Source organism: Myotis davidii, unplaced genomic scaffold (assembly GCF_000327345.1).
Source record: "Myotis davidii unplaced genomic scaffold, ASM32734v1 scaffold135, whole genome shotgun sequence".
NCBI lineage: Eukaryota > Metazoa > Chordata > Mammalia > Chiroptera > Vespertilionidae > Myotis > Myotis davidii.
The window spans coordinates 240599-264943 of record NW_006289813.1 but is presented as its reverse complement, the minus strand read 5'-3'; the positions used below and the strand labels follow the sequence as shown (position 1 = coordinate 264943).

Here is a 24345-nt window from a genome sequence, read left to right as displayed (position 1 = left end):
TGGGGATGTGCCCGCAACCCAGGTACATGCCCCTGACCGGAATCGAACCCGGGACCCCTCAGTCCACAGGCTGACGCTCCATCCACTGAGCCAAACTGGTTTCGGCTACACTTCCCTTTTTTTGTTTTTATTTTTTTTAAAGCTTTTTGTTTTTTTAATATATTTTATTGATTTTTTACAGAGAGGAAGGGAGAGAGATAGAGAGTTAGAAACATCAATGAGAGAGAAACATCGATCAGCTGCCTCCTGCACACTCCCCACTGGGGATTTGCCCGCAACCCAGGTACATGCCCTTGACCGGAATCGAACCTGGGACCCTTCAGTCCGCAGGCCGACGCTCTATCCATTGAGCCAAACCGGTTTTGGCTACACTTCCTTTTGAAAATATAGTTTGATATGTGAATTTTAACGCTGCCAGAAACAAAATGTTAAAATCTTCCTACTAAAATATAATTCTAAGAACAAAGATTATGGATTTTAGTATATTTACATAATAACTAGTCTTTGGGATAAGGGTAACAGTTGGCATAATTTCCAAGGTCTGTAATGTGATTATAATAATAAGATATATTCAGAGAGATAGACCCCAGGGTATAATTCTTACAGATGAGACTAATGCAGTTACTTGCTTTCTGATTGGGAGGAAACAAGGGCCTTTGAGATGAGGTAAAAGCTGTGGCTTAGGAAATTTTCTAACATATCTAAAGAAAAAACAACATCTTTGGACTATCATTTTATGGTTTTGAAATGTTACTGTTTAATTTGTACTCAAATTAGACATTATAAATGATTGTTTCATTTTGAAAACTAAAACTTTTTAAAAAATTGTGTTTGTTATCAAGACTCCTCAACAAACAGAAGATCAGTTACGTGACATCACCTCACAATCTGAAAAAAAAGATACTTCTTTTCAAAATGTGCAACCAGATGAGCCCAAGTCTCTTAATGAATGTCCAAGGTAATCATCATCTTATTATATAATTTCAAAATTTTGTATAAAGTTTTAGAAATTGTTAATTTTTAAAAACAAGCAAATCAGACCTGATTTTTTTTGTATATCAAATTACATAATATCTATAATAATAAAAATGTATGCTAATTAGACCAGACAGCCAAATGACCTTCCAGACGTCATTCCGGACGTCCTTCCAGATGAAGCTGCAGCAGTGAGGGCCGAGGCAGAGGCGGTTAGGAGCGGTTAGAGGCAGGCTGGTGAGCAGTTAGGGGCAATCAGGCAGGCAGGCGAGTGGTTAGGGGCAATCAGACAGGCAGGAGAGTGGTTAGGGGCGATGAGGCAGGCAGGCGGAGTGGTTAGGGGCAACCAGGCAAGCAGACAGGTGAGCGGTTTAGAGCCAGCGGTCCCGGATTGCGAGAGGGATGTCGGACTGCTGGTTTAGGCTCGATCGGTTTGGCCTGTGGGATTGAGCCAAACTGGCAGTGGAACATTCCCCAAGGGGACCAGGATTGCAAGAGGGGGCCTCTAGTTTAGAAATATGACTTCATTTTTCTTTTCTTTTTTAAAATATGTTTTTATTGATTTCAGAGAGGAAGGGAGAAAGAGAGAGAGAGATAGAAGCATCAGTGATGACAGAGAGCCATTGATCGATCGGCTGCCTCCTGCACACCCCCCACTGGGGATAGAGCCCACAACCCGGGCATGTGCCCTTGACCGGAATTGAACCCAGGACCCTTCAGTCACAAGCCGACATTCTTTCCACTGAGCAAAACCAGCTAGAGCTATAACTTCATTTTTCAAGGCAATTTATGTCATAGCCTTCATGTCAATTTGTCAGTTTTGGGTGAGTTGAAAAGAGCTACTCATTATAAATTAGACGTTGAGTTCACATGGATAGGATTACCATTTAACATGCATGTTAAATCGTATGTCTTTGTCCAAATGTGATAATGTTTCTTATTTTTTAAATATTTTTGATTCTTTGAGATTAGACTGATCCCATATTGCCTTTATTTAAGGATTAGATAAATTTTATGTAAAAACATATGTAAAAACCCATACTTCTCACAGCCAAAGCTCTTTTATATTTGTTATTTCCCCTCTGGAGGGCACCAAGCCAGATTGATGAAATTATTAATATACTTTAATTTCTTTTTCCTTTTGGGAATATTTAATGTGCAAAAAGAAGTGAGCACAGACTAATGGACTCCCATGTATACATACTATCTAGTTTCAACAATTATTAATATTTTTCCAATCTTTTCATTTAAATTCTGGCCTATTTTATACTTTCTTATACCAGTATTAACCTGTTTACTATCTAACCTCAGAGTGAAAGCTCGGTTTCCTGAACTATTTTAAAGATCTTTATTTGAAAAAATTCCTTTATTCTTCACTTCTTCCTTCCTCTATTCTTTTGCTTCCTATTTCCCTATACTGCTTTTCCCCACCCCCAAACTATTTTACTATTCTGCTACAGAATCTCTGGGTAGAATTCTGTACAACATTATTTGGCACATATCTCTGATATAGATATCTGGTATCTGACAGTTTGGATTTTTTGTTTATATTTTTTTTCTGTTTAAACCATATTTCATTAAAAAAAAATCCTCACTATAGAGGACATGCTTTTATTGATTTTTAGAGAGAGGAAGGGAGAGAAAGAGAGAGGGAGGGAGCGTGAGCGTATCATCGATACAAGAATGAAACATTGATTGGTTGCCTTCCACATGTGGCCCTACTGGGGATTGAACTCACAACCTGGGTACATGCCCTGGCTGGGAATCGAACTTGTAACCTCTTGTATTGGATGATGCTCTAACCAGCTGAGCCACATCTGCCAGGGCTAAACCAAACTCCATTTAATAGTTCATCTTGGCTTGGTAGAAAATTAAGTTTTTCTCTTAGTGGTCTTTGGGTTTTAGAACTCTGGTAGATATGTTTATAACTAACTGGAGGTCCGGTGCATGAAATTTGAATTGGTAGGGTCCTTAGGCCTGGCTGGCGATCAGGGTTGATCTGTGGGGCAACAGGTGGGGCGATCATGGGGGCCCCCGCTGGCACCCGCCTTGGCTGGCCTGGGTCCTGAGGGCTTGGGGCAGCTCCTGCATTGAGCATCTGCTCCCTGGAGGTCAGTGCTCGTCATAGCGACTGGTCGTTCTTCTGGTCGTTCCATTGTTTGGTCAATTTGCATATTAGGCTTTTACTATATAGGATAACCAGTCTGATCTCAACAACTATTTCTTTTCAAGGCAGTGTCCTTTCTGTTTTATCATGTGGTCTTTCTGGTCTTTGAATCTCCAACATTCTTAAAAACAATTCTAAGATTCTATGTTTTATTAAACCATATGTCTCTTTGTATCTAATAGGCAGTTCTCCTTCCTCCCAAATACTTTGAATTGTCAAGGTGCTATGTAAGAGAAAGAGAAAATAAAGAGACTCTGAGATGAAGAATGCATTAAAAATTCTTCTTGATTATATCAATTAGCAAATATATCTAAAACATTTCTCTAGGCTAGTGTGGCATCCTGTGTACTCATATGATTATTTTACGGAGGTTTATAAATATTTTGTTGATTCTTAAACTGTATTTAGAAAAACACATGTGGACCATGGAGTAGATTTGTAATTTTGTGCACATTCTTCTCCTGTCTTCTCCAGTGATGATCCTCTTTTTTCTTTGCCTTTTTCTTTAAATTTTGTGAACTGGATCCAAGAGTTGTGGATCCATTATATGTTTTAAGTTGAGGAATAATTGAGTACAACTTCATATCTGATTTCTAATCTCGGGTACTGATCTTCAGTTAGCTATGCAGGTGATAATGAGCTCTATAAGAGGAGATCTGCCGCATTCACCATTGTATTCCCAGTTCCTAGCACATGCCTTCTTGGCATGTAGTAGGTGCTCAGAACTATTTGTTGATTAGTTGTTCATGAACTCCAAGTAATGTGGTACTGATTATTTATCCATAAAAATAAAGTTTATTGTCCTAACCGGTTTGGCTCAGTGGATAGAGCGTTGGCCTGTGGACTGAAGGGTCCCAGATTCGATTCCAGCTAAGGGCATGTACCTTGGTTGTGGACACATCCCCAGTGGAAGGTGTGCAGGAGGCAGCTGATCAATGTTTCTCTCTCATCAATGTTTCTAGCTCTCTATCCCTCTCCCTTCCTCTCTGTGAAAAATCAATAAAAAATATATTTTAAAAAAGTAAAGTTTATCAAAGGCCTTTGATTACTCAGAGACTATTTAAGCACATGGAATATAATTGTAACATTGTGTATTTGTATCTTAAAATTTGAATTGATATTAAAGTAATGATATTATTAATAAATCTTTTGCTTAAAGCATTTACATATTTTAAGAATATGCTAGTGTTTAAAATATGACTTTATAATGATACTAGAAGCCCAGTGCATGAATTCGTGCATGGGTGGAGTTTCCAGGGGTAGGGAAGGGGGCTGGGATGTGATCAGCCCTCCGGGCGGATGGTGGAACATCCTGCTGGCCCGGGGTCCGGATCCGTCCCGCTGACATTCGCTCCTGTTGTCGGGAACCACCTGGCGTTTTATATGGTTTCTTCCTTATGGAGTGTTTATGGAGGAAAAGCAGCCATTGTGCCCGAGGCTGACTTCCAGGAGGCCAGCAGTGCTGTCGGGATCGTGCTGGTGGTGCTGGTCTGTCGGTGCCTATACTGTTCTCTGGAGATTGGATCTGCAGAACTACTGAGGGAGTGAGTGGCTGCCGCCTGGCTGGTGTGCCACACTCACCACTAGTGGGCAGCTCCTGTGTTGAGCATCTGCCCCCTGGTGGTCAGTGTGTGGTCATAGTGACCGGTCTTTCGGTTGCTTAGGATTTTATGTATATAGATTTTATCTTTTCTATGATAACCAAACCAATGTTGCTAGTACACAAACCTCACTAAAAGCTAAATATTCCTGGATGGAGATGAAAAGTATCATAAGTCAGAAAATAGAATAAAACCCACTGAGGACTAAGTAAATTAAATTTTCTTTACCAGTTGGTATTAATTTTTCATTGAATGGTATCTATTACTAAATTTAAAGATAGTTGAAAAACACTTCAGTTACATAAAGAAGTACAATTTGAAAATTAGTCTTATACTAAGAACCTGTCTTGTGTTATCAAAAATTGCATTGAAAAACATGTTTCAACAAAGAAAGATAGGTTGGGACATAGACAAGTTCAAACAAGCACTAACATAGTTGTAAATAATTTAAAAAGTAAACAAAATTTTTACTTTTGTTAATCCTCACCCGAGGATATTTTTCCATTGATTTTTAGAGAGAGTGGAAGGGAGGGGGTGAGACAGAGAGAGCAAGAGAAACATTGAGGTGGGAGAGACACATCGATTGGTTTCTTCCTGCATGGTCTGACTAGGGCCAGGGATTGAGCTTGCAACTGAGGTATGTGCCTCTGACTGGAATTGTACCTGGGACCCTTCAGCCGGCGGGCCGATGCTCTATCCACTGAGCCAAACCACCTAGGGCAGTTTTATCTCATTTTTTAAAAGCTGTTGTATACACTTGTTCAGACTAACATTGCTGAAATGCCCAGTAACACTCAGGAAACTGCAAAATACTGTTCATTTAACCCTTCCTTTTAGTCCCAGTTTGTGTTCTCTTAGAGAAATGTCTGTACAGGAAATACCATTTTAAATTGTTTTTAAAAGTGAGGTGTGAACCTAGTTCTTAGTCATAAGGCTATATCTTTTTCAAATTATGCCTCCATCCAGCTGTTTGGGATGCCAGCCAAGTCTGGCCATGTAAATGGGGCCCTTAACTCTATGGTAAGTCATATGTCTGTGTAAATGATAGTAGGGGCAAAGATGTAGGAATAGCGTACACATTGGGCTAGCTCCAATGTAGAGCCTGGAGGAGAGTTTTTCTTCAACAGTGTTAGTGAAGAATGGTGTGAATGACAATTAGTAGGAAACTATTCAGGGCCAATTAGCTGCTAATCTAATTGACCTAACTGATGACTTTTTCTTTATATATGTCTATATGTAAATAGATATTTTGTTATTTTAAAATTTTACCATAATTTCAAAAGATGAAATTTTCCTCTTGATTTTTATTTAAATTTAATTTTATTATTTTTAATAAATTCTCTACTTAATTTTGTTTTTTAAATTTTTATTTATTAATTGACTTTAGAGTGAGAGAGAGAGAGAGAAGCATCAACTTGTTGTTCCACTTATTTATGCATTTATTGGTTGACTCTTATATGTGCTCTGACCAGGAATTGAACCTGCAACCTTGGCATATGGATCAATGCTCTAACTAACTGAACTACCTGGCCAGGGCTCTCTTTTAATTTAATTTAATTTTTATTGATTTCAGAGAAGAAGAGAGAGGCAGAGAGAGGTAGAAACATCAATGATATATATGAAAGAATCATTGATCGGCTGCCTCCTGCACACCCCCTACCAGGGAATGGGCCCACAACTGAGCATTTGCCCTGACCAGGAATTGTACCATGACCTTCTGATTCATATTTCAGTACTAAACCATTGAGCCACACCATCCGGGCTCTCTTAATTTTTAAATTTTACTCAGAGATTCCTTGGGCTTTCTTAATTTTCTTATTTTTTAATTGGAAAGTCCCTTGTGTTTCAGTAGTGAGTTCACAACCATCATCTCTTCAACAGACAGTCTGGTTTAAAATTCAATTGTGTCTTTTGTTTTTATAGTATTCAAGAGGATAATGAAGCAAATATACTCAAACAAGTTCCAGTTCTAAGGAATCGATTTCAGAAACCAAAGCCAAATACAGGAAGAAGAACTGGAAGAAGAGACATTTCCTCAAAGGAAGAGGTGCCAGAGGAGATTGTTGTTTCTGGGAAAAAGACAGCAGCAAGACTAGAAACCTCGCCAAAAGAGAAGGTACCAGTGGAGGCTAGCACTACAAAGGAAACTGAGTCAAAGTTAAAAGAAACTGAGAGAAGAGACATCTCTCTCAGGGAGAAGAAACCAGAAATGATTGACTTCACTGTGGAAACGGAGACAGATTTGAAAGAAACTGGAAGAGAGATTTCTCCAAGGGAGAAGATTCTGGAGGTGACTGGTGCCATTGAGGAAAGAGATCCCGATTTAGAAGAAACAGAGGAGAGAGAAATATCCACACAGGAAGCGGAGGCAGGTTTGAAAGAACATGGAAGGGAGATTTCTCCAAGGGAAGAGATACCGGAGGTGACTATGACTAATACCACTGCAGAAAGAGAGACGGACTTGGAAGAAACCAGGAGAAGAGAAATACCCACACAGGAAAAGGGCCCAGAGGTCTACACTGTAGGGGAAGAGGAGGCAGGTATGAAAGAACCTGGAAGGGAGATTTCTCCAAGGGAAGAGATACCAGAGGTAACTATAACTAATGTCACTGAGGAAAGAGAGATGGATTTAGAAGAAACTGAGAGAAGAGAAATGTCCACACAGGAAAAGGCCCCAGAGGTCTACACTGTAGGGGAAGTGGGGACAGATTTGAATGAAACTGGAATGGTGATTTCTCCAAGGGAGGAGATACCAGAGGTAACTATGACTAATGCCAATGAGGAAAGAGAGTCGGATTTGGAAGAAACAGAGAAAAGAGAAATATCCACACAGGAAAAGGCCCCAGAAGTCAACACTGTAGGGGAAGCAGAGGCAGGTTTGAAAGGACCTGGAAGGAAGATTTCTCTAAGAAAAGAGATACCGGAGGTGACTATGACTAATACTGCTGCGGAAAGAGAGACAGATTTGCAAGAAACCAGAAGAAGAGAAATACCTACACAGGAAAAGGCCCAAAAGGACAGAATTATAGAAGTGGAGGCAGATTTGAAAGAAATTGGAAAAGAAACTTTCTCAAAGGAAAAGGTATTAGTGGGGATCAGTGCCATAGGGAAAAGGGAGATTAACTTGAAAGAAACTGGAAAAAGAGACATTTCTCTGATGGAAAAGATGGCTGTCTTTAAGGTAACAGAGGCAGATTTGAAAGAAACTGGAAGACAAATTTCCTTGAGGAAAATTGTATCAGAAGAGATCAGTGCTACAGAAGAAATGGTGTCAGGTTTGGATAAAACTGAAAAAATGGGTATTTCTCTAAGGGAAAACGAACCAGAGGAGACTGGGACCTCACTACAAACTGAGACAGATTTAATGCAGAGCAGAAGTGCTGATTGCAGTGCTGTGCCTTCACTAAATATCAAAGTATGTACTTTTCTGTCCCTAAACATTTTTATATTAAAAGAGAAACTTGTAACTTGACCGTCCCTCCGCTACACTCACCAGCCAATCAGGAGTAAGTATGCACATTAACCTGACAAAGTTGGCGGGTTAATTTGCATACACAGGCACAGGGCGGAGAGCAGAGCGGGAGAGCCGCTGGAGAGTGGAGCAGCTTGGGGAAATTGGCTCCCAAGCTGCCAGATGGAGAGCAGAGAGGGAGAGCTGGTGGCTTGGAGGACTTAGCAGAGTGGGAGGCCATGGGACAGAGACAGAGCAGGAAGGGAAAACCAAGATCACGGGAGCAACAGGAATTCTGGGAATAGTAGTTTTGGTGGCAGCCCCAGGACTGGAAGCCCAGAGCGCGGGCAGTACCAGGAATGCTGGGAATCGTAGTTCTGGTGGCAGACGGATCTCCTAGACCAGAGGTCCTCAAACTTTTTAAACGGGGCCAGTTCACTGTCCCTCAGGCATTCCACACATGCGCACTGCGGGCCCGGGACAAGTCGGCTGCTAAGCAGGACAGGCAGCGGCAGCAAAAACACCCAGCGGGCTGGATAAATGTTTTTCGCGGGCTGCATGTGGCCCGCGGACCGTAGTTTGAGGACCCCTGTCCTAGACACTGGAGCAAAGTGAGCCTGGAGCAAGTTACTGTTGTGGTGGGGGATGGAGGGAAAGCAAAGGTGAGAGACATAAGTAAAATCAGAGTGTCTAGGAAAAATTAAAGGGAAGATATCCTAAAATTTCCAGGAAATCTCTATCAATGAAAAAAAAAAATGCCTCTATTATTCCTCTATTATTCTTGGAGCAACAAACCAAACTGAGTTGGGGTCTCAGACAATTTGCTCATATGATTGCAAAGACAGACAGAAACTCCCAGATTGGAGAGGGCTCCCAGATTGGAGAAGGTGCAGGTAGGGCTGAGGGACTGCACCCCCCCCACATACCCCCCCACCCCAGTGCATGAATGTTGTGCACCAGGCCTCTAGTTTTTTTCATAATGCTCTTTCAGAGAAACATAAATATAATTGCATTTCTGAGTCCAACAATGTTTAAAATCTCTAAAGCCTAAAGTCTTTCTTAGTCCTAAATTCTATGGTTTGGGACCTCGAAGGAAAAAAAGAATAATTAAAATTTTTTTAATTGTGGAAAAGATACTATTCTTAATGTCAATTTGAAGTTACTCTTAGATAAAAAGAATTAATGAAATTGGAATTATTTCTTTTGACTATAAATGTATCAGCTTTTCTCTATTTTTCCTGTCCCACCCATTTACTCCACTTTAAAAGTTATTTTTATTAAAAGTTTTCAGTTATTTGAAGTTCATCCTATTCTAACATTTTCAAGGACTTTTTTTTTTGAACGTACAGCAATGGCATTTGTGTCTTGGAAATATAAATATGCAATATGTAAAGAAGAGTTAACGGAATTTTGTGTTTTAACATTTGTAAATTTTGTTTTATTTTAAAATTAAAAAAATAAACTGAATTTTTAAAGAAAAGTGTTTAGAATATAGTAGGATTTTTGTTTGAGATGCTTAAGGAATCTTGTATATGTGCTGATTTACTGTGACTATTCTTCCAGAACATTAGCAATGAAGTCCTATCTGTGGTGCATACACCTGTAGAGGAAAAGGGAAATTCTGAAAAGGAAGTGTCCAGCCAGTTGAGTCATTGGAAGACTTCTTTGAAGACTTCTGAACTTGCTAAAACAGAAGACCAGGGGACACCATGTGCAGATGTTCCAGAGCAATTTTCAGATACTAATTCAAGGTATAATTTTATAGGTCTGTGTGCTGTTAAAGAGCATATAAAGTTATATTTACAGTTTATGTTAATTATGTAAGATTTCAAGACAATCTATAGCATAGTGTTAGAGAGTTTAAGCCAGTTTGGGGAAGAGTGGGAGAGAGGATTGAGGATATTCTGACAGTTGATTGTGAGAATTACTAACATACAGAGTTGTATATAATACATACTCTTAAATACATCATATGGGTGTGATAAACCTATATTTTCCTTGTGCAAAGATGATATAGTTCCTAGGCTTATATCTATTTGGGTTGTACCACTCATTTTTTCAGAAGCTACCAAATAGTCCAATTTGTTTTCTGGTTAAGAATCAGAATTAAATATTTACTGCCAATCTCTAAGGTTGTCCTAAGACTGCTCTCCCACTGCCCCTTCAGTTCATTCTAAAGTTTGATAATCCTTGTTCCAAAAGCAAATCTCTTCCTCAAGAACAGAAGCCATTTAAACCAGCACCTTTTATGAGAAGTCGATTCAAAAGACCAAAACCAAACTTATCAAGAGCAGCTTTAAAAAGAGAGACTATGGAAGCAGGAAAACATATACCTGGGAAGAATTTGGAAGTGGATAAAATAGAGACTATTATGATACAACAGGATGGTGAACAAATGAACATTCTCCCTTCTCAATATGTGAGTGATATTTAAGATGGAGGTTCTTTTGTTTTAGTTAATAAAGTAAAACGCTTGGAATTGAAATTTCACAAGTATTTCCTCATAGAATTTTTACCATGTGTGATTTTGTTGTAGCTGTACTCAATGTGCCTCATTGTTCCACATGGTTTGTGTAAGAATCTCAGATCTCTGTGATGGGCAAGTATGTCATGGAACGAATTTAAGAAGCCTGGGCTGTATGTAGTTTAAGTTCTGACCTTTGTTTGCTGTGTGATTATAGCCAAATGATGAACCAGTTTCTTCATAGGGGAAATGGGAATGACAATTTTTTATTTCAGTCTGTTGTGAAGATGAAATAAAAAGTTAAGAGCTTGGCCCTGACCAGTGTGACTTTTTGTTGGAGCATTGTCCCTGAAAGGTCTCGGGTTTGATTCCTGGTCAGGGCACATACCCAGGTTGGGGCTTTGATCCAATCGATGTTTCTCACATTGGTGTTTTTTTTTTCTTCTTCTCCCTTTCTCTCTCTAAAATCAATTAAAAATACATATCCTTGGGTGAGGATTTAAAAAACAAAGAGCTTGGTAAGAGTTAAAGGAGTTTATTTACTTGGTTCATAAATTTAAGATTATGTGATGTAGCATCAAAAACTTTGAAATGAGCCCGGCCATTATTACTCGGTGGTTGAGCATTGACCTAAGAACCAGAAAGTTGTGTTTCAGTTCTCCGTGAGGGCACATGCTCGGGTTGCAGACTCGATCCCTAGTAGGGGTTGTGCTGGAGGCAGTAAATCGATGATTCTCATCAGGATGTTTCCATCTCTCTTCCTCTCCCTTCCTCTCTGAAATCAATAAAAATATATATAAAAAACTTTGAAATGAAATAACACTCATAAATTCTAAATATGTAAAGTACTTTTTTGAATTAAAATTCTTATTTTGCATCTTAAAATAGCTTAGTTCTTATTATACTTGAGCATTTGTATTTTATTCTTCTAATCTTATATTTTAAAAGATAAATCACTTTTTATTGATTATTTTATTTGATTATAAAAATTCCAAATTGGGAAAATATAGAATCTAAATAGAGAAAGTCCCCTATAATGTTCCATCTGTCCTTGCCAAGTTAATCATGTAGCAATTTTGAATCTATCCACCGAGACTTTTTTTATTTATGATTTTTAAATTGCTTTTTATAGAGCAAGGATAGGGAACCTTTTTTCTGCCAGGGGCCATTTGGATATTTATAACATCCTTCTTGGGCCATACAAACTTATCAACTTAAAAATTAGCCTGCAAACATTTAGTTAACTCAGGTTTAATGCTTTGTCAGGGCCAGACCAAATGATTTTGCAGGCCATATGTTCCCACCCCTGTTTTAGAGAGAGAGGAAGGGAGAGGGAGAGAAAGAGAGAAAGAAACATTGATGTAAGAGAAACATTGATTGGCTGCCTCTGGCATGCCCCACACCGAGGGATCGAGCATGCAATCTGGGCATGTGCCCTGACCAGGAATCGAACCAGCAACACCTTGGTGCATGGGTTGACGCCCAACCAACAAGCGACATCAGTCAGGGCAACACAGACTTTTCTAAGTATAGTTACATATTATATAAATAGTAACGTGAGGGTATTTTCATTCTTTTACAAAAACGACATCATAGCTTGCCTTCTGATTTTTTCCACTTATAATATTGCGAACATCTTTTTTTTTTTAATCCTTACCCGAGGATATGTTTTTATTGATGTTTTAGAGAGAGGAAGGGGAGAGAGACAGAGAGAGAAAAAGAGAGAGAGAAACATAAATTGGTTACCTCCCATACACACCCAACAGGACTGAACCCGTAACCTAGGTATGTGCCCTTACTGGGAATTGAACCTGTAACCTTTTGCTGTATAGGATGACACTGTAACCTACTTCGCCACCCTGCCAGGGCTGTGAACATCTTTTTGGATCAGTATTTAGAAATTTTTAAATATGTTCTTATTGATTTTTAGAGAGGGAAGGAGGGAGGGAGGAAAGAAGGGAGGGGAAGGAGAGAGAGAGAGAGAGAGAGAGAGAGAGAGAGAAAGAGAGAGAGAAACATTGAAGTACGAGAGGTATCGATTGGCTACCTCATGCACATACCCTGACTGGGGATCCAGCCTACACCTGGCCTTGTACCCTGACCAGGAATTCAACCAGTGACCTTTCAGAGCATAGATGACACTCAGCTGGCTGGAGCCACATCAGCCAGAGCAGTATTTAGAAATTTATCTTTTGAATAGCTCTATACTATTATATTACGAAGAAATTATAATTTATTTATTCAGTCCCCTAGTGATAGATTTGTGTTGTTTTCAATTTTTTTATTTGTATTTTCTTTAGTGTAATGCCCTTCCCCCCCCCTCTTTTTTGGCAGTGGGACACACACAGAATAATATTGCTATAATAAATATCCTTTTATATAATTTTCTAGATACGTATTTGAATATTTTTATAAGATACATTTCTAGAAGTAGAATAGTTGGAAAATAAAATTTTTAATAGATCTGTCCTATTGTTCTCTACAAAGACTATACAAATTTATTATTCTAATAGTATATGCAAGTTCTTATTTCCCTATACTTTTACCAACCCTCAATGAAATTTTTTTAATCTCTTTCTAGGATGCGTCTTCCCTGATGACATCAAGAGAAAAAGACAAATCAGATCTCAGGCAAGAGGAGGCTGGGATGTTACCATGTGAACTGACAGAAAAGAACCTTTCACCTTCAAGTTTTTGTGAATCTGAAGAGGCCTCTGAGTCTACACAAGCCCAGGAAAAGGAATTATCTATTTCTATGGGGTAAACAGTGATAGTCCTTTGAAAATCTAAAATAAGTCAGAGTTCTTTCAAATACTTCTTTTTTTAAAATTAAGATGTGTTAATGTATTTTAACAGTGAATATAAAGAATTTTGTATTTGATTTATTTTTATTCATATGGCAGAATGCCTGTAAAATTGAAAATCAGATTGAGTTCAACACCTTTTATGCTTGTCTGCTTATGTTCACTGTTCACTGCTTAAGATCTTACACAAAGCAGTGCATTTAAGAAATATATGTGTATAAGGTATTATTTGTCTTTTAAAAAATTGTGGTAAAAGCCCTAGCAAGTTTGGCTCAGTGGATAGAGTGTTGGCCTGTAGACTGAAGGGCCCTGGGTTCGATTCCGGTCAGGGGCACATGCCTGGGTTGTGGGCTCCATCCCCAGTATAGGGCGTGCAGGAGGCAGCCGATCCTTGATTCTCTCTCATCATTGATGTTTCTATCTCTGTCTCCCTCTCCCTTCCTCTCTGAAATCAGTAAAAATACATATTTTTTAAAATTGTGGTAAAATGCATAGTAGATATATTTAGCTTTTAACCATTTTTTAAAGTGTATAATCCAATGACATTAAGGACGTTCACATTGTGCAACCATTGCCACCATTCATCTCTAGAACTTTATTCTCCCAACCTAAAAGTCTGTATTCATTAAACAATAACTTCCTTTCCTTCCTTTCTCTAGTTCTTGGCAACCAGGATTGTACTTTCTTTCTATGAATATGAATATTGTAGGTACCTCATATAAATTCATTACCTTTTTTTTTTTTTTAATCCTCACCCAAGGATATTTTTCCATTGGTTTTTAGAGTGGAAGGAAGAGGGAGAGACAGAGAAACATCGATGTGAAAGAGACACATCGATTGGTTGCTTCCCACATGCAACTAGACCCAGGACTGGGGATCAAGCATGCAGCTGAGGTACTAGTATGTGCCCTTGACCAGGTGGAATCAAACTTGGGACCCTTCAGTCTGCTGGCCAACGCTCTAACCATTGAGCAAACCAGCTAGGGCTCATTACCTTTTAATAATTAAAATAATATATCCTTTTATAAAACAAGGTATATTTATAATCAGAAAGTAAATTGTTATTGAGAGGGTAATTTTATTAGAGGATACTCAAATTTTACATTTTTACAGTAGTTTTCATCTTTTTACAGTCAAGTTCCTCTATTTTTCTTTGCCCCTCTTTCTAGGACTCATAATAACATAAACACTTTTCAACAAGAAATAAAAGAAAGTATTATCCATCCTACTCGACCAGTTAGGGGCCGCCTTCAGAGACCTAGACCAAACATAAAAAAGGCTGGACAGAGGCAAATGGTAGAAAAAGGTGAAGCCAAAGGCATAGTTGAAGAAGAAAGGACAAAATTACAAAAAGATGAAACTAAAAAGAAATTGCTGAGTGTGGTGAGTTATTGTCATGTAATTGAGTTGAGCCTTTTAATGCAAATTAAAATATTAAATGATAGCTCAGTCTTGTCTTATGTAATTTGACACTTACTCTATTTAGTGGTTACATAATCTATCTAGTTTTGTTTCAGATTTACCGTTCTGAATGTTAAAAAAAGTAAATATAGGTTTATTTTTTCCTTACTAATGAACTATTCATTGTGAAAATTTTCAATAAATACAAAATAACTACCCCAAATCTGACCACATGAGATTACCACCAAAAAACTGTTGTTGTATCTTACCAGATGTATCCCCATGCATGCATATGTGGATACATATGTAAATTTAAATAACTGAAATGATTACATGCATGCTATTTTGTGACAGCTGTTTTTCATTTAATATATTAACTGGCTTTCTGTGTCAAGAATACAGGGATACATTATTTTTAACTGCTGTATAAACATTCTGCTCTTTGAATTATAGTTAAACCATCTCTTACTGATGGCTCTTGTGATATTAGAAGCAAATCTTAGTAGTGTAATGTCCGTTTCAACAGTTTTTGTTTTTCTGTCCTTTTCTCTGTCTGTTATAGTAAAAATCTAGATTTAAAGTGATTGTAATTTTTATTTGAACCTCCTGATTCTTTAAAAAAACAACAACATTAAACTTCTTTTGGGGGGGGTGGTTCATAACAGATGGTTATTGTACTTTTTAAAGCATCACTTAAACATATTGCTGCAAAAATCTTTTAAGCTTTCTAAATTAGGCAATTATGTTTTGGACAGCAAATCATGAACATATCCAGTTTGAGTCTTCATTTTAAAAAACTAAATGTCTATCTTAATGTTCAAAATAATTTAGAAAGCATATTCTGTTGTTTTTAAAAAAAATACACAAGTATGGTTTTGTCATTTCAGCCAAATTATCAAATTGGAACTGAAATTGAAGTTATATCCTCCAAAGTTTCTGAAGGAAGAATGTATGAAAATCAGAGTCACGTGGCTCTTCTAGAAAACCTTCATGTTAACAAAGTTGATGTTTTAGATAAAAAGATGAGGTGAGTGTGCCTTTAAATCAGAAAGCATCAAATTTTCCAAAGATAAAGGTTGGGTTTTTACATAATTAATTTTATATAACTTCACATCTTAAAAATTTATGAAAGCATAAAGTAATAATTATGAACTAGAATATATTTTAAATATATTTTTATTGATTTCAGAGAGGAAGGGAGAGAGAAAGGTAGAAACATCAATGATGAGAGAGAATCATTGATTGGCTGCCTCCTACATGCTCCCCACTGAGGATCGAGCCCGCAACCCAGCCATGTGCCCTTGACTGGAATCGAACCTGGAATCCTTCAGTTCGCAGGCAGACGCTATATCCAATGAGCCAAACTGGCTAGGGCAGTGGTCGGCAAACCGCGGCTCATGAGCCACATGCGGCTCTTTGGCTCCTTGAGTGTGGCTCTTCCACAAAATACCTGCTGGGGGCAGGGGCCACAGGATACTGGGCGGGGGGCGATTGGGACCCTGATAGGGCCATTTGACCACTGCAGTGCACTTCATAGCAATCGGTCCTTCTGGTCGTTCCATCGTTCTGGTTGCTGGGCTTTTATATGTATAGATTATACTTAAGTTAGATATAATTTGTTTTCCCAAATGCATTAGTCTGCACTAGATGTATTAGTTAGCATCATAACCTTGTTAGGACTTCTGTGAACTTCCTTGGTGTTTCACTGACAGAAGAGCTTAGTAGATACATTTGAAAATGTAACTAAGTACTTTTTTCTGGGTAATTTATTAGAAATATTACTTAAGAATAGTCTTTAATATAGATCATTTAGAGAACCAATGATAGGCACATATCCAGTTATTCTTATAAATATCCACATTTATATTAGTTTTAAGCTTTCTAATTTAGAATTCACATCTTTGCCAATTATTTCTTCCCAGGAAGCCTTAAGACTTGGGTTGCCTTGGAGTCTATGGCTACTCTATTAAATGTTTAAATCTTGTCTTTCTATGTTTTGGCAGATAAAATGGGTTTTATTGAGATTCTTATGACACTGACCATCAATAAACTTTTTTCTGTGAGCTGATAGGCATGTGGAAGGAGAAGAGACTCTAGCTTTCGAGCCTGCTTGTGAACCAGTAGGACCACCTATGCCCGTTGTGACCACTGAACATATTTGTTCATGCTTCAGAGCCCGGTTGAAGCATTTGTTTAAAGTGCCATTATGAATTCCATCTTCAACTACTAGAATTTCTTTTCTAGTTATTACTCTGAAAATTACTTAAAGTAGAATGAACCCACAAACCAGGATCAATGAAAGTAACAAAGATTAATATTATTGTAAAACTATTTCCCAGGCTATACAGAAAATGGATGTTATACTGTAAAAGCTTCTATGTTCTTCCTTTCATATCAGCATAGCAAATTTACATATAGTCCTTTGAACATAGGATTGGTTTGTGTAAAAAATTGTTTAACAGCTGGTACATTAAAAAAGAATTCTGATTTTGGTTCTTCAAGATAATTTGTACTTCATTCTAGAAATGAACATAAAACTTATGTTTCTAGCCCAGGACAATTGATAAGAAGGCAGTTCCAAAACCCTGAGCCAAATTTGGGAAGAGCACATGATAAGAAAGAGGAAAGAGTTATAGAAAAAGACAGAGCAGATCTGGGTGAGGCCTGGAAGCCAGAAGATAATTTGCTGCAGCAAGGAGATTCTGACACCCAGCTCCTTCAGAAAGTAAGTTTGAAAATATATAATTTTTATCAGTGGGCTGTATTTTGTCGGGATCATGAAGAAAAACATTAAAAATATTTAATTTTGTATTGTCATTATTTTCTTGAAAATTGAGTGGCATTCTAATATTATAAAAACTTAGAAACCAGTGATGGTGTGTGTGTGTGTGTGTGTGTGTCTAAGCAAGCTTGGGACTCTAGGTCAAACTACCAAATCAAATTGCCATAGAGATTGTTTTTGTGGTAATATTAGCTGTTTCTTCTTAAATTGAAGGAAAAAGTTGAGCTTCTGACATCTCTGGAGGTTTCAGCAAGAAAAGATTGTGTAGGTTCCAAAGAGGCTGGTTTGACCAAGAAAGATCTTCAGTCAGAAGTTGAACCATCAGGAAGTGTTGGACAGAAAACTGTAGGGGATAATTCTGTGTCTTCAGTTGTTGAAGAGCAGCATCTCAGTAAATTAGCAAGGTAAAATTTTACATAACTATTTTCAGCAGAAGAAATACAAACTTATTCTTTATGGATGTCCTATCTTAATTTATTAATAGAGTAAGAGATGTCTTGTTAACAGAAGTGTAGATTGTTTTTTATCGACAGGTCTATTTCTCTTCCCTTTTGATTTTATTTACTGAATATTTCTCCTTTGGATCTTTTTAGGAAGATTTTCTTTACCCTACATTTAAAATCTATGGTTATTAAGTATGGTAGATATGAGCAGAAGCCTGACCAAAGAGTAGTATGCAGTACCTAAATAATTAGAGTACTAATTCAAATAGGGGTACAAACACCGGTGAAGGGTACCCTCTTCCATCATTTTCAAGAAAAGTGGAAGGGAACTAAGTTCTTAAAACCAACATTGTTTTGATGAATATTTTGCATCCTCTTTTTTTCTTTTATCCTAATCTGTTTACCAAATAGGAATAACCAGTATCATTTTTTAACCTCCTATTCTGTATTTATTGGCTCATTGACTATCATTCCTTTTTCCTCTGATAATTTCCAGTCTTGTGTTTTATCTCCACTTAAATAGCAAGGGGGAAAATAGCCCAGAAATAAAACTTACTATGAAAAATTTTTGGGTAGATAACTAAGACTTTTATTTATTTTTTAAGAATTTTTTATGTTTTTATATTCAGATAACTCTGAATGAGAAACTAATAGTAAATTTCTTCTTTTCACAGTATAAGTTTTTGACAGAATGAGTGGTGGGAGTTTTCATTTTAAGGCTTGAATTGGGATTTCAGTCTAAAAGTTTGGTTTTCATTAAAATTATCCTGTGTGTGCAGTGACTATGTTGTTATTTTTATTAAACCTCCAGCCATTCACAACTGTTAAAAGAATCAAATTACTCTAAAATTGCTCTCAATCAAAGAACAGCTATCTCTTCTGCCTCTGGATATGAGGTGGATCATACTGAAAGGAGAATGCATCGAAAGATCAAACCAACTGTGAACAAAGGGCGTGGATCAAAACGAATTCGGAGTAAGACTTCTAAGAAGGAACCTAGAGCTCCCAAGGCCATGCTGGTGACTCTTCGGGCTTCCCAGGAAGAGGATGAAGATGATGCTGAAGATTTTGAATCTGCCTATGAAGAAGAAAGCTATCATCTTGCTCCAGAAGAAATAAACAAAGCTCCAGTGTTTGTACCTGTTGGTCTCAGATCTCCTGAACCTGTTTCTACTCATATTGAGGAAACGATGGAAGAGGTAGTTTCTTTTTGAGTGCTTGGGACTTTATCTTACTTGTATTTTTCTCTTAGTGGATCATTTTTTTCTTCTCTTAGTGAATATTAGGCTTTGGAGAGTTCACTCTCTAAGTTACCTCTACCAAATGTAATTTTTATAGGCTTATGCTGAGTTCTGGTTAGTAGAGAAGGTAGAAGAGACATATATCTGTATACTCTTAATTGTGGTAAAATACACATAACATAAAATTTACTATGTTAACCATTTTTGAATCTATAGTTAAGTGGCATTAAGTATATTCATTGTGCTATACCATTATCACCATCCATCCCCAGAACAATTTTTATCTTGCAAAACTAAAACTCTGTACGTATCAAACAATAATTCCCCATTACCCTCTCCCCTTTAGGTTGTGCTAACCACCATTCCACTTTTGTCTTATGACTACTTTAGGTACCCTGTATACTATTTCTTGTACATCTTTCTTCACTGTTAATAATAACACGTTAAGTGTGGTAAAGCTATTTAGTTAGAATGGTTGAAGGTAAACAAAAATGATGTAAATTCAAGTTGTTTCTTGTAACTAAAAGTTCAAAGTAAAAATAGCGAATTTAAGCTTTAGTTGAAACTAAGAAAATGCAAAAGGAAGGTTAATTTTGTGCAAGGATAGCTGTTTAACACTGCATGTGAATTTAATTAGCTATATGTTTTATATTTTACAGATTTCTTTGGGTGAAAGGCAAATTGCTAGTCAAAACTAATGTCAGAAATTTCTGAAAATCAGGTTTTAGGATTTATCCCTGAATTAATATAGAATGCCTTCTTAAATAGCATTAATCATAATAATTGAGTAAAGAAAGTTAAATTTTTATTTTTTATGGCAAGATTATTAAGGCAGGGAAATTGTTTTTATGTTAGAAAATGTTTCCTTAAAAAGCAGGAGAGGGTAGTTGCTTTGGTGGGGGAGAGGGTAATATCCTATAGAATAAAAGCCTAATATGCTAAGTATCTGGTTGACCAGTCAGCTGTCAGTCAAACTGTAATATGCTAATGATATGCTAAGGCCGCCCAACTGCTTGCTATGATGTGCACTCACCACCAGGGGGCAGACACTCCAGTTGGTAGGTTAGCTTGCTGCTGGGGTCTGGCCGATTGGGATTGGGCGAGACAGGCTGGACATGCCCTGGAGCCCTCCCATGGTCCCTCCCCAGCTGGCCAACCTCCCGCATCTCTCCCTGGCCCCAGTCGTACACTAGTGGGGTCCCTCGGCCTGGCCTGCTCCCTCTTGCAATCTGGGACCCTTTGGGGGATGTCAGAGAGCTGGTTTTGGCCCTATCCCACAGGCCAAGCCGAGGGACCCCACTGGTGCACGAATTCATGCACCAGGCCTCTAGAATATATTTAAGAGCTTTCAACTCATCTCTATTATAGTATTTAAGACAGTGTATAGTTAGTTGATTATAAATCTGTTTTTCTTAGACTGTGAGTTCCTTGAAGGCAGGGACCAAACTTGTCTCATTCAGCTTTGTATCCTTTTATCTGCAGCCCTCTAATTTTTAGGAAGCACTCCATAAATGCTAACAGACTGATGAGGTTAATTACGTGAAAGTAAGGACAAAGTGGGGATAATGGAAAATTAAATGCTAGGTACTAGGAAAATTAGCCTTGGAAAAGTTGCTTACTGGTTATAAGACTCACAGGCCCCTCAAAAGCCTTACATGTTTTGCTTTTGCCAAGTTGATGTCAAATCAGTGTAAAAATGACTATTCTTCAGTTTTTTAATTGTGTATGAATCTGGATTATTTTTTTCAGTTTACCATTTTATTTTACTTGTTTGTGTATAGTATGCCAATATGAAATAATGAGACTTTTCATTTTGACAGCTTGAAATAACCGTGAATGTCCCAGATATTGGATTCATAACTGTTGATGAACATCAGCTCTCAAACACAGATGTGACCACTCAGGAAATGAAACAAGAAGAAAACTTGAATGTATTATCAGTTGTAAGCATCCATTTTAATGTTTTGTGTTCAATTCTTGTTTACTTTCAGAAGACTGGAAGCTTGGTGCTCTCTCTCTGGGGAGCACAGCCACGCCTTTCCCCACCCCCCTCTTCTTTCCCTCGATGCATTACCTTTGCTTTTCTCTCTCTGAAGCTCCAGGGGCCCTTCGTTTGCTTCTATAACTTGTTTCCCAAGCCCCCACAGCCCAACTGGCTCACTTCTACCTTTGTAACTTTTTAAAAAAAGACTGGAAGTTTATTTTGAATACTTTAGGTTTACAAGCAGTTCACTAATTTTTGTCATGTAGGGAGCTGTAAGTGTGAATAGTAGAACTAATGAATAATCTATAGGTTTTGTATTTGACCTGAAGAGCAGTGATCTTTGTGTATGTGTGTGGGTATAGCTCTTAATATGCTCATAATCTTATGTTGCATATAAATTATTTGGAATGTATTTAATTGCATTTTGCTTGGTATTCTTATTTGGTTAGAATTTATCTTAATTTTGAAAATGAAGACTTGAAATTACAACTTTTAAAAAACATCTTTATTAAGACACAGTTCACACACCATACAGTTCACCATTTAAAGTGTACAATTCAATGATTTTTAATATACAGTTATGTGCAAACATCATCACAGTTAATTTTAGAACATTGTCATCACTTCAAAAAGAAACCCCATACCCATTAGCAGTTGCTCCCCACTGCTTTCCATCCTTCCCCAGGTCTAGCCAACCAATCTACTTTTTGTCACTATAGATCTGTGTATTCTGGACATTGCATGTACACTGAGTGGCCAGATTATTATGACCACCCCATCAGTAGTTCATTGACACTTCCAAAAATACTGAATATTGAAAACTTCCTAAGCAAATACTCTCAAGGTTTTATATTTGCATAACTAATTCATTTCATTGTACTGATGGGGTGATCATAATAATCTGGCTGGTCATAATAATCTGGCCATTCAGTGTAAATGGACTCATGGTTTTTGTGTCTGGCTTCTATTAGCATAATGTTTTCAAGGTTCATTATTGTAGCATGAATTAAGGTCAGTGATGGCTCCTTCTGGAGGCTCTGAGGGAGAAACCATCCAAGGCCTTTCTCTTACCTTCTGGCAGTTATCGCGGTCCTTGTCATTACTTGGCTCATGGCAGCACAACTCCAAACTTTTCCTTCATTGCCATAGTTTTCTTTGTGTCTGTGTGTTTGTGTTTCTTCTCCTCTTATAGGACAGCAGTCATACTGGGTTAGGGCCAACCCTAATCCTGTCGGGCCTAATTTTAACTTGATTACCTCTACGAAGACTGTGCGTCCCAGATAAGGTCATATTCATGGTACTGGGTGTTAGGACTTCAACATCTTTCTGGGGGACACAATTCAATTTACAATACTTTCCAATCTGGCTGTTCTTTATTTCTTTTGCTTGCCGAATTGCCCTGGCTAGAACCTCCAATACAATATTGAATACAGGTGACAAGAGTACACATTCTTGTCTCATTCCTGGTCTTAGCAGAAAACATTTAATCTTTCACCATTAAGTTCGATGTTAGCTATGGTGTTTTTCATAGATGTCCTTTATAAAATTAAAGAAGTTCTATTTCTGGTTTGTGTGTGTATTTTGTCATGAAAGGGGATTAGAATTATATGCTTTTTCTGCATCTATTGAGATCATGTGATATTTATTTTTTATTGTATTGATACGATGTATCATACTGATTGAATTTTGGATGTTAAACAAAACATTGCACCTCAGATAAATCCTACTTGTTCATGATGTGTAATTTTTATATGTTGCTGAATTCTGTTTGCTTGTATTTCATTGATGACTTTTGTGTTCATATTCATATTAGATATTGGTCTATTATCTGTTATGAATCTTATGCCTGCTCCTCTTAGGAAGAAAGCCCTCTAGCTGGGACCTGCAGGGAGAAAGGGACCTGTTTTCTTGGCTGCAGCAGTTTGAGATGGAGTCTCTGTCTGCTGAGCTGGGAAGAAGGAGGAAGAGAACAATCTTTGTTTAAATACCACAGATCTTCCCTTTATTATCAAGTTTTCATGAATAGATGATCTTTCATCCTATGCTCTTAGGATCATTTCCAGAGGCCTTAATGGTTGCTTTTAAATAAATTTCACCATTTTCAATGGGGAGAAGGTCAGCAGAGCTCCTCATGCTGTCATGCTGGACATCAGTCCTATAACTTCTTAGTAGTAAAAAAAATTCTGATATTTTTCAGACCGTGGTTTCCATTGAGTCAAAACTTATGCCAGCTATGATTAAAGCTGAAGGATTATGAAGTGAAGAACTAAAGTAGGAATGGTAGATGCAGATTGCAGTATAATCATAATTAAAATTTATACATAATACAAAAAAAAGTAAACTAAGGAGCAATAGACAAAAGAACTTGGATTTTTAATTATTTCTGTTCTATTTTATGAATAATTATAATTAAGGGGGGAAAACCAGTTCCCACTCCATTGTAATTAAAAGCACAGATAGATCTGTACAACATAGTGTTTCTTGAGATACAGAACAAATAATTTGGGAAACTACATAAGATATTACTTTTCTTCTTTTAGGAAATGACCACAGGTGAACATACCCAAGATGAAACAGGTAACTTTTAATAGGAAACTGTTAAAAACTACTTGGTTAACACTAGCACAATGATATAGTAGTGATGGTAGTTTGTAAATGAGTCATTTTGCTGGAGGGTTGAACAAAATGATTCAGCTTTTGAATGTGTTACCTCTAGAAGAAATGTGAATTCTTGGAATGTTACTGTAGAAAATGAATTGAGTTAAATGTTTAATAAAGAAGTATTTTTTCCTCTGATCTGCATAAATGCATTTTTTTGAAGATACTAAGTTACTTAATGGGAGGGAGGCATTTGCAGTGAGTAAAAGCCAACAGTTGATGATTTCTTTACTTACAGTAAATTAATGAAAACATTACCCTAGTAAGGGATTAGTGGTATAGAGGATATTGAAATTTGTTACTAGAGGATAAACACCTGAATTTAAAAACTTTTTCTAAGTAAACAAACTTAAATTTCCAGATTCATTCTTCTG

The 24345-nt window shown here is 37.4% G+C and overlaps 1 protein-coding gene across 1 annotated transcript in view; it reads left to right on the top strand.

The window, feature by feature from the left end:
- BDP1 (B double prime 1, subunit of RNA polymerase III transcription initiation factor IIIB) overlaps positions 1-24345 on the top strand; it is a gene marked incomplete at its 5' end in the record, with an annotated part of 87736 nt that overhangs the window by 42673 nt on the left and 20718 nt on the right. The window contains 12 exons of the mRNA XM_006762480.2: positions 843-958; positions 6667-8158; positions 9758-9945; positions 10397-10613; positions 13240-13418; positions 14632-14845; positions 15751-15890; positions 17414-17588; positions 17859-18049; positions 18900-19287; positions 21150-21272; positions 23854-23890. Of these exons, the coding sequence (XP_006762543.1) occupies positions 843-958; positions 6667-8158; positions 9758-9945; positions 10397-10613; positions 13240-13418; positions 14632-14845; positions 15751-15890; positions 17414-17588; positions 17859-18049; positions 18900-19287; positions 21150-21272; positions 23854-23890 (3460 nt within the window). The remainder of the gene's footprint in view (positions 1-842; positions 959-6666; positions 8159-9757; positions 9946-10396; positions 10614-13239; positions 13419-14631; positions 14846-15750; positions 15891-17413; positions 17589-17858; positions 18050-18899; positions 19288-21149; positions 21273-23853; positions 23891-24345) is intronic.